Consider the following 12602-nt stretch of genomic DNA (forward strand, 5'->3'; position numbering starts at 1 on the left):
GAGAAAAGATTCTTAGATGCTACTCTTGGGAGCACACAGAGACAAAAATTCCTAATAATGCATATCACAGTATCAAACTAAATCAGGTAATCTCTAAATCAAAGTGGGAATTATGGGAAATTATTATTTTACTGTTAACAAACAATGATTAAAGATTTCATGTTGACAAGTTAACTCCAAATTCTCTCATTTCCCTCTGACAAATGCTGTACGGGAGAGGCAGTAAGATAAAGCATGCTATCATCTGTGTTGGGTTTACGTGGCAAGGTTCTGGTAAGTGGGAGGCTGCAGGGGTGGCCTATGTGAGGAGAGTCCAGAAGCTGCCCCACGTTAGATAAGGGCCAGTTTCAGCTGGCTCCAAAGGGACCCACTGCTGGCCAGAGCCAAGCCAGTAAGAGATGTTGTTTGCGCCTCTGTGAGAGCAGATTTGAGAGAGGGGAAAAAAAACTGCTGTGCAACAGCATCTGGGAGAGCGAGGAGTGAGAACCAGCCCTGCAGCCCCCAAGGCCAGAACAGAAGGAGGTGCTCCAGGCACACAGCAGCAGTTCCCCAGCCGCCTGTGGAGAGGCCCCTGGAGGAGCAGGCTGTCCCCCTGCAGCCCATGGGTCCCACACGGAGCAGATCTCCACGCTGCAGCCCGTGGAGGAGCCCCCGGTGGAGCAGGTGGATGTGGCCTGGAGGAGGCTGCGGCCCATGGAGAGCCCCCGCAGGAGCAGGCCCCGGGCCGGAGCTGCAGCCCGTGGAGAGGAGCCCACGCAGGAGCAGGGGGTCTGGGGGGAGCTGCCGCCCGTGGGGGACCCGTGCTGGAGCAGTTTGCTCCTGGGGGATGGACCCCGTGGTACGGAGCCGTGTGGGAGCAGTTCCTGAAGAGCTGCTGCCTGTGGGCAGCCCCCGCAGGCTCAGTTCGGGCAGGACGGCATCCCGTGGGAGGGACCCCACGGGGAGCAGGGGCAGGGAGGGACCGTGAGGGAGCGGCGGAGACAAAGCATCAGGGAGTGACCGCAGCCCCTGTTCCTCTGCACTGCTCGGGGGGAGCAGATACAAGTCAGCACAGAAGAACATTTTTCTAAAATTACAAGCACTTAATGATAGATATTTTAATGAAGACGTCTCATCAACCATAGCATGTTTTAATTGACAATGTGCTTAATGGACTCTGAGTCCATATAACATAGATAGAGCACTAAATTGAGAAAGGGTCGCTGATGATTTTACAACCTTGCAATCTCTAGCTGAAGTTTTGGCTGTAGAAAAGAGATGACCTTTGTTTCTTGGAAAAAGAGGGTTCTCAAAAAGCAGGTTATATAATTTTCCTCTGAAAAGAGTAATAAGGATGCTGATTAAAAAATATATAAATAAATTAAGTCTGATCTCCTGGAAATGACTACAAAGAACTTCAAAATGATCCTTTCTGCTAAGAACATGTTCTGTTCGCAAGCTCCAGGTTCAGTGATCATGATAGAAATTTGGCTAAATAGAAGTAAATTCTTCCTATAAAATCTTTGGTTTGATTGGTAAGCTAAAAAGGAAAGGAATTAAGTTGGGAATCACAAGAAATTATCGTATGTTTAATATGACACTAATAATCATGGATAAATTTATTACTTGCATCTAGGAATGTTGTTCTTTCATAAAATAAAAATCTCACCTACATTTGTACATATAAGATGTGCTACCACCAAAAGATTGTTTCTTGGATGGTACATCCAGCCAGGCTTACTTATGTGATTATTTATAGAACACTTTTGACCAGAGGCAATAATTTCTCATTGATGAAAATGTGTCTTTGCAGTAGTTTTCCTGTTTATTGTTTTGGGAGATATAGATTGAAAGAAAGGAAAAGAGAAACATGGAAATAAGTAGAAATATAGAAAAATATGAAGGAAAAGCAAAGCAAGAAAGAAGTATAGATGTCTAGGAAGATCTGCAAATATAGCTCAATGGAGGGTGAAATAACTGTAAGGAGGTCCATTTAGAAAAAGAAAATCTGGGAATAGTAAATAGAAAAAATCACGAGAGAAATGAGGCTCAGGAGAAAATTCCTATTAAATAAGGCTTCTGACCTTTGAAAATGATGCATTGGCAGAGCTGAATGGTGCAGATAATTTTATTTCCTGATCTGCATTATTTCCATAACACATTTTCCTTCCTCCTATATAAATCAAAAGACCTGCTCTGTTGGTTTTACGAATGCTCTACTCGAAGTGCCATGAAACACCACATTAATTATGTTTTGACTAACCTAGCCCAACAACTGGCAACTCTTCTCTACATTTTTTTTTCTAGCAATCCACTTGTTTGGGGATTGGGGCATGCTAATTACTTTTTCAAGATATAATAAAATTAAATATATGGCTCAAGACATTCAGATTTTGAAAAAGCAGGCTGGGATAAACTGTTAAATTCTGAAGACTAGGAAGTTGTGCCAATTTGCACAAGCCAAGGATTTGGACATAGAAAGGAATAGATTATTTTAACGCATTTTGTGTGTGTTGTTTTATGTGGTTTTAGAGGTGGTGGTTTTGTTTGTTTGTTTTTTAATATGTTCTATGAGAACAGCATAGCTTCTCCAAAATTTTGAAATTAATTTCCAAAGATTTACATAAATTCTCTGAGGGCAAATCATTTTAATTTGATGAAAGAGCCCTACCCAGCTGCGCCACAGATTTTAAGTAAATGCAGATTTTCCAGGGGAGAAAGAAACTACATCCGTAACAAAGTTGTAGAATTAACTCCATAAAAGAAGTGCCATTTCTGAGCACTCTGATAAGGCACCTGTCCTTACCACTTCAGAGTAAAGTCTTGGAAGTCATTATAAGTTTAGCCATGTTTGATCAAAAGCAAAAGAGACTTGCCTACCAAGTGGGAAAATCATTGAATCTGGAGAGCTTGATAAACAAATCCCACTATAGGTAATTATGTAGATTTAATTCACATCACAGTATTAAACAGGTATAGCAAGCAGTGCTGTGGAAAAAATAAGGTTGAACAGAGCAAAACTATATCAAAACCTAACCTAACCTCCAATAGGTGAGTCTGATTGTTTCATAATTCATGATTAATACAGGCCTTGATCTAGCAAACTATAAAGTACATTCTTATGTATGCAAGTAGTCCTATTAGATTACACAATTATATAGTTAAAGTTAAGGATGTACTTACAGAATTTGTTGTATCAGTGTAGTCAGTAATTCCTTGTGTTGCTTCTAAGTTGATGGTGTGGAATAGAAACTTGAACAGTGGGGAAAAAAATGAAACCCTGATTTAATTGATTTGTAAGTTTTCTTCCTTCAGAATAAGCAAACTTGATTCTTCTCCCATCATCTGCTGTCATTTGCATCCTTCTCCATATTCCCAATATGAGGAACCACTTGGCTGAATGGCCAGACAGTCTTTCTCAGCTTTCTGTACAGTTAAAGAAGAGAAAAGATCATTTCCAGGGCAGTTTGGAGCAGGAGTTGTCTCTGGGTCATTTGTCTTCTGGAAATGGACTTTCCAACCTCTTGCTTAATGAGGTTTAGGAGATTACCAGCTGACAGAGATGTAGCATAGGTATGCTCTCAACACAGCTTGAAACCCCAATGAAAATTTTAAAATATTCAAAAATAAAAAATAAAAATAATTAAAAGATCAGCACCTAGCAACAAGAGAACTGAACTCTCATTTATTTCCTGAGTTACAGAGTTTTGTGGAGTTTTCTGTAATGCAAACTGCAGGTGAACATAACACCCCTCCAGGACCTTTCCATTCAGTGTGTTTGAGTAGCCACATGGTTTTTATTTTTAAATCCAGTTGCAGATTTGCTAGACTAAATTTGCTTGTAAACATTTTTTTTTATTATTATTTATTTTTAATGTATGCTTGTATTGCCAAGTATAGCAGTATGGATTTGCATACATATGTGTAATGTCTGCAGAGAGCCACACTGCATTTTTGTGTTTTGCAGTGCTTGACGTTAAGGATACATCATATTCCCAAAAGGGGACAGGATGTGTTTCCTGGATAAGTTACACTTTAGCTATTTGCAGCAATTTTCTGCTTTGGTGATGATGAGGGAGGGTTTGAAGGCTGCCTTTTGCCTGTTAAGAAGTTCAGCCAGAATGTGTTTTAGCAGTCCTCTCCACCTTTCTGCTTGCCCTCACATTGACACAAACTTCTACTTTCTCCCTTCTTTATTTCATCACTATGAAGATAAAGTGAAAGATGGAGATGGAGTGCAAGATCTGAGACTTTCCTGACCCTCTATGACAAACAAGCAGAGCTTGAGTGTTTTTCCTTCATTTCTGGCCATGAAGAGGGAGGTTGGACATGACATGCTTGGGCCCCTGTGATGTTAATCTAAATAAAGAACTCACACCTTACTCTGACATGGTAGGAATACACTTTTTGGCTCGTTATCTCAGTTAACACAAGGACTGCTTCAAAGACTAAGCAACTATTTAAACATAGAAGATTATCTCCTTACTGGTTTGTGCTGCTATCACATGCAATTTAAAAATGCCTCTTAATTATCAACTGGTTGGATGCTTCATTTTTTTTTAGTTTATGCACTTGTATTGCCATCAGGATCCCAGCTCCTTTAGCTGTTATATTCTTATGGCCGATGAGGTGTTATCTTCCTCTTGGGCTCTAGTTTACCACCTCAGTACTTTTTCTGTTCTCAATCCAGGTCAGAAAGTACAGATTGGAAAGCCTGAGTACAGAATATGTAGAAGAATTGCATTTTCCTGGATCTCCATCAAGAAAATCTTGATACCTGGAACAGAGAACCAGACCAGGGAGGTGCACACTTCTGGGTTAATATAGTTACCCACAGATAGACATAGCCTACAACTTTCCCTTCTTACTCAGTTCTTCAAGTGACCTTGGAATTTAAAGCTTAAGAAAATTAAGAGAAGTGAAATGGTAGTAGGTGGATGTCATTGACACAGGCTCTCCCACAAGCTCACCTGTCACTTCTTTCCTTGTATCGAGTAGGCCTTTCTTTTCATTGTTTCTAGAGTCACAGAGAGCCCAGTCTGCTTGCTCACACTAATAACATGTACAGGGCTATTTGAACAAACCCCTAGATCCATAAAATCATTATCCTAAATAGGAGAAAACTGAAAAAAAAAATGTTCTGGGAAAGCAAGCAATATTTGAATCGGTCAGAAACACATAGGAAACATCTTTAAAAGTCTTGCCTGATTCAACTCTTGTTCAGCTGACCTCTGAACTAGCTACTGAATTGAATCATTTTCAAATTATGTCAGAATATACCTTCTACATAAAACACATGTATCTTCAAATATTTTATTTTTCAGATTGATAGAGAGCCTCCAATAGACAGAGACAGAATTTTTAAATAACAAATAGCTTGGCTCTCCAAGCGCAAACTTGTCTACGGTGGTGGGTTTACATGGCAAGATTTTGGTAGAGGGGGCTGCAGGGGTGGCCTCTGTGAGAAGAGTCCAATAGCTGCCCCATGTTAGGTAAGGGCCAGTTTCAGCTGGCTCCAAAGGGACCCACTGCTGGCCAGAGCCAAGCCAGCTAAGTGATGCTGGTTGTACCTATGTGAAAGCAGATTTAAGAAAAGGAAAAAAAGAACTGCTGCACAACAGCAGCTGGGAGAGAGGAGTGAGAAGCAGCCCTGCAGACCCCCAGTTCACTGCAGCAGGAGGGCAGGAGGTGCTCCAGGCAGGCAGCAGCAGTTCCCCTGCGGCCTGAGGAGAGGCCCCTGGTGGAGCAGGCTGTCCCTCTGCAGCCCATAGGTCCCACATGGAGCAGATCTCCATGCTGCAGCCCGTGGAGGAGCCCCCGCTGGAGCAGGTGGATGTGGCCTGGAGGAGGCTGCGGCCCATGGAGAGCCCCCGCAGGAGCAGGCCCCGGGCCGGAGCTGCAGCCCGTGGAGAGGAGCCCACGCAGGAGCAGGGGGTCTGGGGGGAGCTGCCGCCCGTGGGGGACCCGTGCTGGAGCAGTTTGCTCCTGGGGGATGGACCCCGTGGTACGGAGCCGTGTGGGAGCAGTTCTTGAAGAGCTGCTGCCTGTGGGCAGCCCCCGCAGGCTCAGTTCGGGCAGGACGGCATCCCGTGGGAGGGACCCCACGGGGAGCAGGGGCACAGACTGACTGTGGAGGAGCGGCGGAGACAAAGCTTTAGGGACTGACCACAGCTCCCATTCTCCATTCCCCTGCACAGCTTGGGGGGAAGAGGTAGAAGAGGGTGGGTGGAGGGAAGGTGTTTTAGTTTTTGCTTCTTACTTCTCTTGCTTGTTAGTAATAGGCAATAAATTTTATTAATCTCCCTATGCTGAGTCTGCTTTGCCTGTGACGATAATTGTTTAGTGATCTCCCTGTCCTTGTCTCCACCCTTGATGCCTTTTCATTGCATTTTCTCTCCCTTTCCCTTTGAGGAGGGGGAGTGAGAGAGCAGTTGTGGTGGACCTTGGCTGCCAACCACACCTACTGTATGCAAGCACTTAGTATTTAGTCATTCATGCAGTTTGCCATTTGTTTGCTGGTAATATGTAAAGGATGTTTTCGCAACCAATAAATAAGAAATTATTGAACTGGTTTGCAAATATCATAAATGCCAAAACAAATCGTGGCATAACTGCTCTGTGACTCAGCAAATACCATTCGACCAAATCTACTTACTATCTGTATAAGAGCCATCTCCAAATTTGTGTGAATGACTGATTTGGCTTGTATGGCCACTCTGGTTTACCTGCACTTACCATGCAAAGATTATTGGAGAGCAATTTTTCCAAAATGATATATGACGTATTGCTCATACCGTGAGTTTCCCATGGTCTGAGCCTATTTGAAATGTGCCAAAGGTCATTACCATATAGGTGCTTTTTAAGCAGTGTAATGAAGCCATATGAATAGTTGTGACCTTTTTTTTTTTTTCTTTTTTTTTTTTTTTTTTTCGTCTTTTCTTATTGAAAGCTTACATCTCTTACAGGAGAACAGGACATCCATAATTTGGAATTGTTTTCAGGAAGTCTACTGCCTGATCACAGTGCTACTGAACATCATAGCAGACTGCCAGAAAATCAGTGTTTCTGCCATTCTGCAAGGTTATTAAGATGTCAGTACTTCCAAGGATAAGGTGAAAAATATGAACTCAAGGAATGATGAAGTCACTTTACCTTCAGTGGCTTGAGGCTCAATTCATGTTGGCTTCTGGTGACTGCTTCCATCTTCCTATAATCCCTCAACACTGCCAATTAACTGTTGGCCTTATAAAGGCAAGACCAGATATAACCATATATCTTAATGCAAACGTCCACCTGGCAAATGGGCTGGAAGGAAGATGCAAAGCAAGAGTAACAAAATGCATTTGAAGGAAAGTACCACTGTATTGCACTCAGCCTAACAGAAGTTTTAAACTGGGAACTTCCCACTGGTTCCTGTGTGCTTTGGGCTCCTGCCAGCTTGGAAGGGTGGAAAGCTCTTAGCAGCTTCTGAAAACACGGCTGATCCCAGAGGGCACAGATCTGAGTATTGCATCTGATCTTTGGCTCTGGAAAAGCTTGCTGGGTTTGTATTTGTAAAGGAGAAAGAAGAGATATTTTTCTGTGAACCTGTTTTAAGAAGAAACAGGGTTTATCTTGGAAGACATTCGTGGATTGGGGTTATCAAAATAATAGTGGTGTTGGCCTCTCTGCTTGGTTTGTGAAGGCAAAAACATAAAAAATCTACATCAGAAAAATATGTTTTTCAAGAATATTTGATTCTTCTGTTCTGATTAAAATTCTCAAATTCACTGTTTTCTCTTCCTCCAGAGAATGGTAAATTTTCAAACTTGACATTATTACTAGTGTCACTTGTGGAACATTAACTCAGTCTTCACAGTTAATGTCAGCCTCAGCCCAGTCCATCTTTGATCCTGCCACTTATAAACTTACCTTTTGTTTAGCTCTCCCTTCCTCTGCACTTGGGTCGGGTCACATTTTATTTTCTCCAAAGTACCTAGTCAGGAAAGCAGAGGCTGCTGCTCCCAGCTCCTTGTATTCCATGGCTCCTGTATTCCCATGACTCAGGCCTGAGTCTCTCATGATACAAAAAAAAAAAGAGCAAGTGCAGGCATTTCCCTTAGCCCCAGAGTCCTGAACTGGATTATTCTCAATGTGACAGATGGAGGTTGTTAAACTGGAATCTTCAAAGAAGTTTCCATTGAACATGCATGTTTTGAAAGGCCTTTGACTTTGAGCAGAGTTTCCCCAAGGGATGGCTCCTTTGCTCCTGAGTTGGCTCCCCTGTAAAAGAAACACAGGGGTGTCCAAGTTTCTTAACTAGACGGTTGATAGTACAGAAGGATATTTTCCTTCAGTTCCAAGGTCAGAAATAGTTGATCTTCCCTGCCTCCTCTCCCCTCAACATTCATTCAAAAGCAGACACCCGTGTTGTAATATTATAGTTTAATGGGAAAAAAAATTGGAACATCCATAAAACTTAAAGGCACAGCCCTGTTCTGGAAAGCATTGGCTGAGATTACTGGTTCCTTTACTTGGTATATACATATTTCATGCCAGCAGCTTATTATGTAAACACATGCTTATCTCTAAAGCCTGGAAACATTTTTTTAAAAAAGAAAGCGTATTTGCAGCAGTATATATTTCAAGCCTAGTGTGCTTAATTCAGTGAAAAAAAAAAAAAAAAGAAAGAAGAGGCAAAATGGTCATATTAAGTTACTTTCATGCTTTTTGTTTTTCCAGTTTCTGCTAGCTATCATAGTTAAAATTTAATTTTTGATGATTTTTTGTATGGACCAAAACAGTATTACAAAGCAGTGTTTCAGGGTTCCCCAGCACCCCCATTGCTCGAACAGACCCAGGGCTTCACCTGTGCTGCTGGTGAGTGCAGGCTGCTGAATGGCTGCCTCCAACACTGACTGCAGCTTGTCTACCCGCACTGTGTCCGGAGGGGGAGAGACTGTGGGACTCATTCTCACACATGCAATGCCAGCATCCTTTAACACTGCTATAGAACACTAAATTAAATGCTGGTAAATAACTAATAAAAAGGAAAGAGCAGTAGTATTTAGATCATAACAACGATTTTACTTGGCAGAGGAGACACAAGAAGTCCTTAGGAAGAGATGAAAGCATTCTTGCTTCAGAATTGGTAGTTTGATACATATCAGCACAGTTTTATAACTTCACGTTTGGTGTGATGAGGGTCTGGGGGTGCAGGGGGGGTGCAGGCCCTGCGTGGAAATGCGGCTATGTCTGAGGAGGTGGCAGTGTTGTGTAACTGCACTGACAGAGTGCGTCACAACGTGTGACATGTGGCAGCAGAACAGCCTTAAATAGCTCTCACCGTCTTTTCTCCTCCGGAGGTTTTGAGGAAAATTTGATTTTCTGAGTAACGTTTCATCCTTCCCCAGATCACCTGATAATATGGCTCAGACTCCACCAGAGAGCATCTCCCTGTGTGGTCAGAGAGTTTTAGGGTAGAGAGGTGGAGTCTTGGTCTCTGAAGTCCAGATTGTACGAGCATACTCCTGGGACTACAGGATGAAAACACGTTCACTAATCCTAAAGTTAAAATTGGTATTGACCTCCTCAGTAACACAAGCTAGGGGCTGAATTAACTTCTGCTTGCACTAAAGCCATTATTAGAAAAAGGTCTGAAAATTACTAAAAATTTTCCAGTTTTAGAAGATCCATTACAATATATAAAATTTTGTTTTAACATTTAATTATCTTCCGTACTAAAATTTGGACTTTGATCATGATGGTTCAGGAACTTATCTGGATTCATCACCCGCTCAGGATTTTATTCATTTGTCCGTTAGACTACAGAGACCTTATTACCGCCTTTCTGTTCTTCACTCACATACTTACAGACTGTGACCAAGTCACTGTTTATCTTAGCAAGCCAAATATATTGTGTTCCTTCATTCTTCCTCTCTGGGAGTTCTTTCCACATGATCCTCATTACTCTGATCTCTCTACAATTTATCTGTGCAGTGTTTGATTTGTTACACCAAATTTGGACAAAGTAGCTGGCAGTGGCCATGCAAATGATGAATGTGGTGGAAACAGAACATCAACAGAACTCCTCAATAGCCTCCTTTTATTATCCCCAGAACTATATTGGCTATATGTGTATGCTGAGATCTCATGTCCAGTTACTCATCAGTGTCCTTAGTCCTTTTCAGAGTCACTGCTTCATGGGGCCTCTTTCTTGTAAGCATGTCTTTCATTTTTTGTCTCCAGCTGGATAACTTTGCACGTGACAATATTAAAATGCACACTGTTGCCCATGCCTGAGAGCCTCATGTTCCACTGACCAAGGCCCTGGTCTGCACTGACAGTGCTGGGTTTTAGGGTTAAAGCACAAAGGTAGAAGCCATCCTGGAGGAGTATGCTGGTTTGCAAGCTGAGGCTACGTGGGCAACAGCGTCCTGTGGGATACTTCTCCTGAAGCTGTGGGTGGCAGCTGAGAAAGGCAACTGCTGCATGGATGACAAACATCATGAACAAAAATGTTTCAGGGGGCAGCAAGTTAGGAAATGGTGACTGTGAGCTCAGAGAAGAGACCGAAGCAGCTACAGAGGAGAGAGGAGCTTGAGCTTCCTCCCCCCCCCTCCTTTTCTCTTATCTCCCTTCTCTTCTAACCCAACATAAACAACTTTTTCTCCAGGCGCTCCTTGCAGACAGCATCAAAGCTGTGCATCCAGAAGGAAAGGGACTGCTGGAAACAGCCTGTAGCTAAAGCATCCTGGATGAATAAGCGTATTTTCTCTGTGTTGCTCTGGCCATGCAGTTACTTAGGGATGATATTTGTCTATTTCTGTTTCTTTCCTTTCCTTTAAGACTGGCTTCAACACAACTGTCTTTTGTAGCAAACATGAGATATACGAAATACAACAAAGGAAAAAGAAGGCAGCATCCTCCTACTTGCTTGCAACCCTTCCCACCACTGCCCCCCAGCTTCATTTGCCATGCAGCAGCAGTCTTTTGTACAACTTTTCTCAATACACTGCTCAGTGAATAAGCATTAATTAAAAGAATAATAGGAAGATGGAGATCAATGTTGATTTATGGACAGAAGACAGAGAGCTAAGGCTGAATGGATAAGTAGCTCTGAAATTAAATCTAGATCTAGAAAGTGGCTGGAAATAAAAGAATGAAATATGTGTCAGAGCCTTGCAGAAGAAAAGTAAGCCAAATTCTGTTTGGACCTAGGATTTGCAAAAGTCTGGTGAAAAGGGCAGGACTGGGTAGCTTGCAGGATACTGGTGGCAATGGTGAGGGGATGGGGGTACAGCAGGAGCAGCTGATTTGTTTTCTGGGCCACATTTTTTTTACTTTCAGTTAAGACATTTTCCCTTCTCAATGTGCTACCATGCAGTCTGCAAAATGCTCCCAATGATCTCCAAAACCTGTTCCTTGGAAGAGCTTTCTCTCACTTGCCCCTGCAGGTCCTTCCTTTCAAACAGTAACAGAACTCATTTCCAGGACTTCCTTCTCATCACAACATCATAATCTTTAGCTGATTCCTTCCAAATTCTCCACCCATTTCTTTCTTTCTCTAATCCCTAATAGAAAATTAGTTTTGGAATATGACACATTTCCACTGTGGTATATGAAAGTCATACAGAGGGCAGTGCTGCCTCTTCACAGGCTCTCCTGCTTCCAAATGTTTCACCACTCCTTATGATATTTTTTAACAGAATTTGCTATTTTTTAAGCCAGAAAGGAATACACTTCAGGAATGAATTTACACTGGCCTTGTGCCATCTAATCTTGAGAAGTGAGACACTGAATTTAACATTTCTGAGACAAACTGTAGCATGCTATAGGCAGTATGTAGATTCACTTCTGAAGGGGGAGAGAAGGTGTTTGAGTGGGCATGGTTAATGGAAGCAGTATTTGGAAAAAAAAAAAAAAAAAAAGACCTGGGCCACTTGAAACAGAAACACTGCCTCTTAGAAAGCAGTGGCAAAGATTTGATTTTTTTTGCCTTTCAGAAAAGGGTTTTTCAAATGACGAACTGTGCCAAATTCTATTTCTCAGTCACAAGGCCCATGATTTGCACCATGATTTGGTGCTCAGTGCATGAACATCTGTGAAGCAATGACTGAGCAGGCTAAGCCGTAAGTTTCTGTAGCTCTCTTAATGCTATATAACACAATTTCTTCAAGGGAAATAAGACCTTTCACTGTGAGAGATCCCCCAGCCACTTCAACTGCAGGTCCCTGGAGGCCCCATTAAATTGCTGTTAGGATGAACTTTGGGCTGTGTTCTTCCCTCCCTCAGCTCTTGCATGTTTTGTGGCTCCTCAGCTGGCTCCCTCATTACTGTGGAGGGAAATGCAGTCAACAGATTGAAGATCAAACCGAGTCAAAAGCAAGATGTGAAATATCAGCCCAGTCAGAATCAAACAAATGGCATTTGATTTTCTCTGCAGAGGAAGCAGTCTAGCAACAAACATGCAGCTGTGCTGACTGTTTGGCACACACTGGGAGGTGTTTGATCACTTTGTTCGCCTACTTGTCTGTCTGCTGTTAAATTTATGATCAGAGCAGGGACAGGGGAGAGTGGGCAGGAGGTCCATGTCACCCTGAGCTGCTCCAGAGAAAGAGCAAGAGATGTGCAGAGAGTTTCCC

The 12602-nt window shown here is 42.5% G+C and overlaps 1 protein-coding gene across 1 annotated transcript in view; it reads right to left on the reverse strand.

Annotated features, from left to right (window-relative positions):
* Positions 1–523: 523 nt before the first annotated feature.
* LOC310897286 (uncharacterized protein) overlaps positions 524–12602 on the reverse strand; it is a 76714-nt gene continuing 64635 nt past the window's right edge. Inside the window, exons 3-4 of the mRNA XM_083830717.1 lie at positions 7891–8241; positions 524–3405 (exon numbers count right to left, since the gene is read on the reverse strand). Of these exons, the coding sequence (XP_083686843.1) occupies positions 8130–8241 (112 nt within the window). The 3' untranslated portion in view covers positions 524–3405; positions 7891–8129. The remainder of the gene's footprint in view (positions 3406–7890; positions 8242–12602) is intronic.

Source organism: Anser anser (genome assembly GCF_964211835.1).
Source record: "Anser anser genome assembly, chromosome: 3".
NCBI lineage: Eukaryota > Metazoa > Chordata > Aves > Anseriformes > Anatidae > Anser > Anser anser.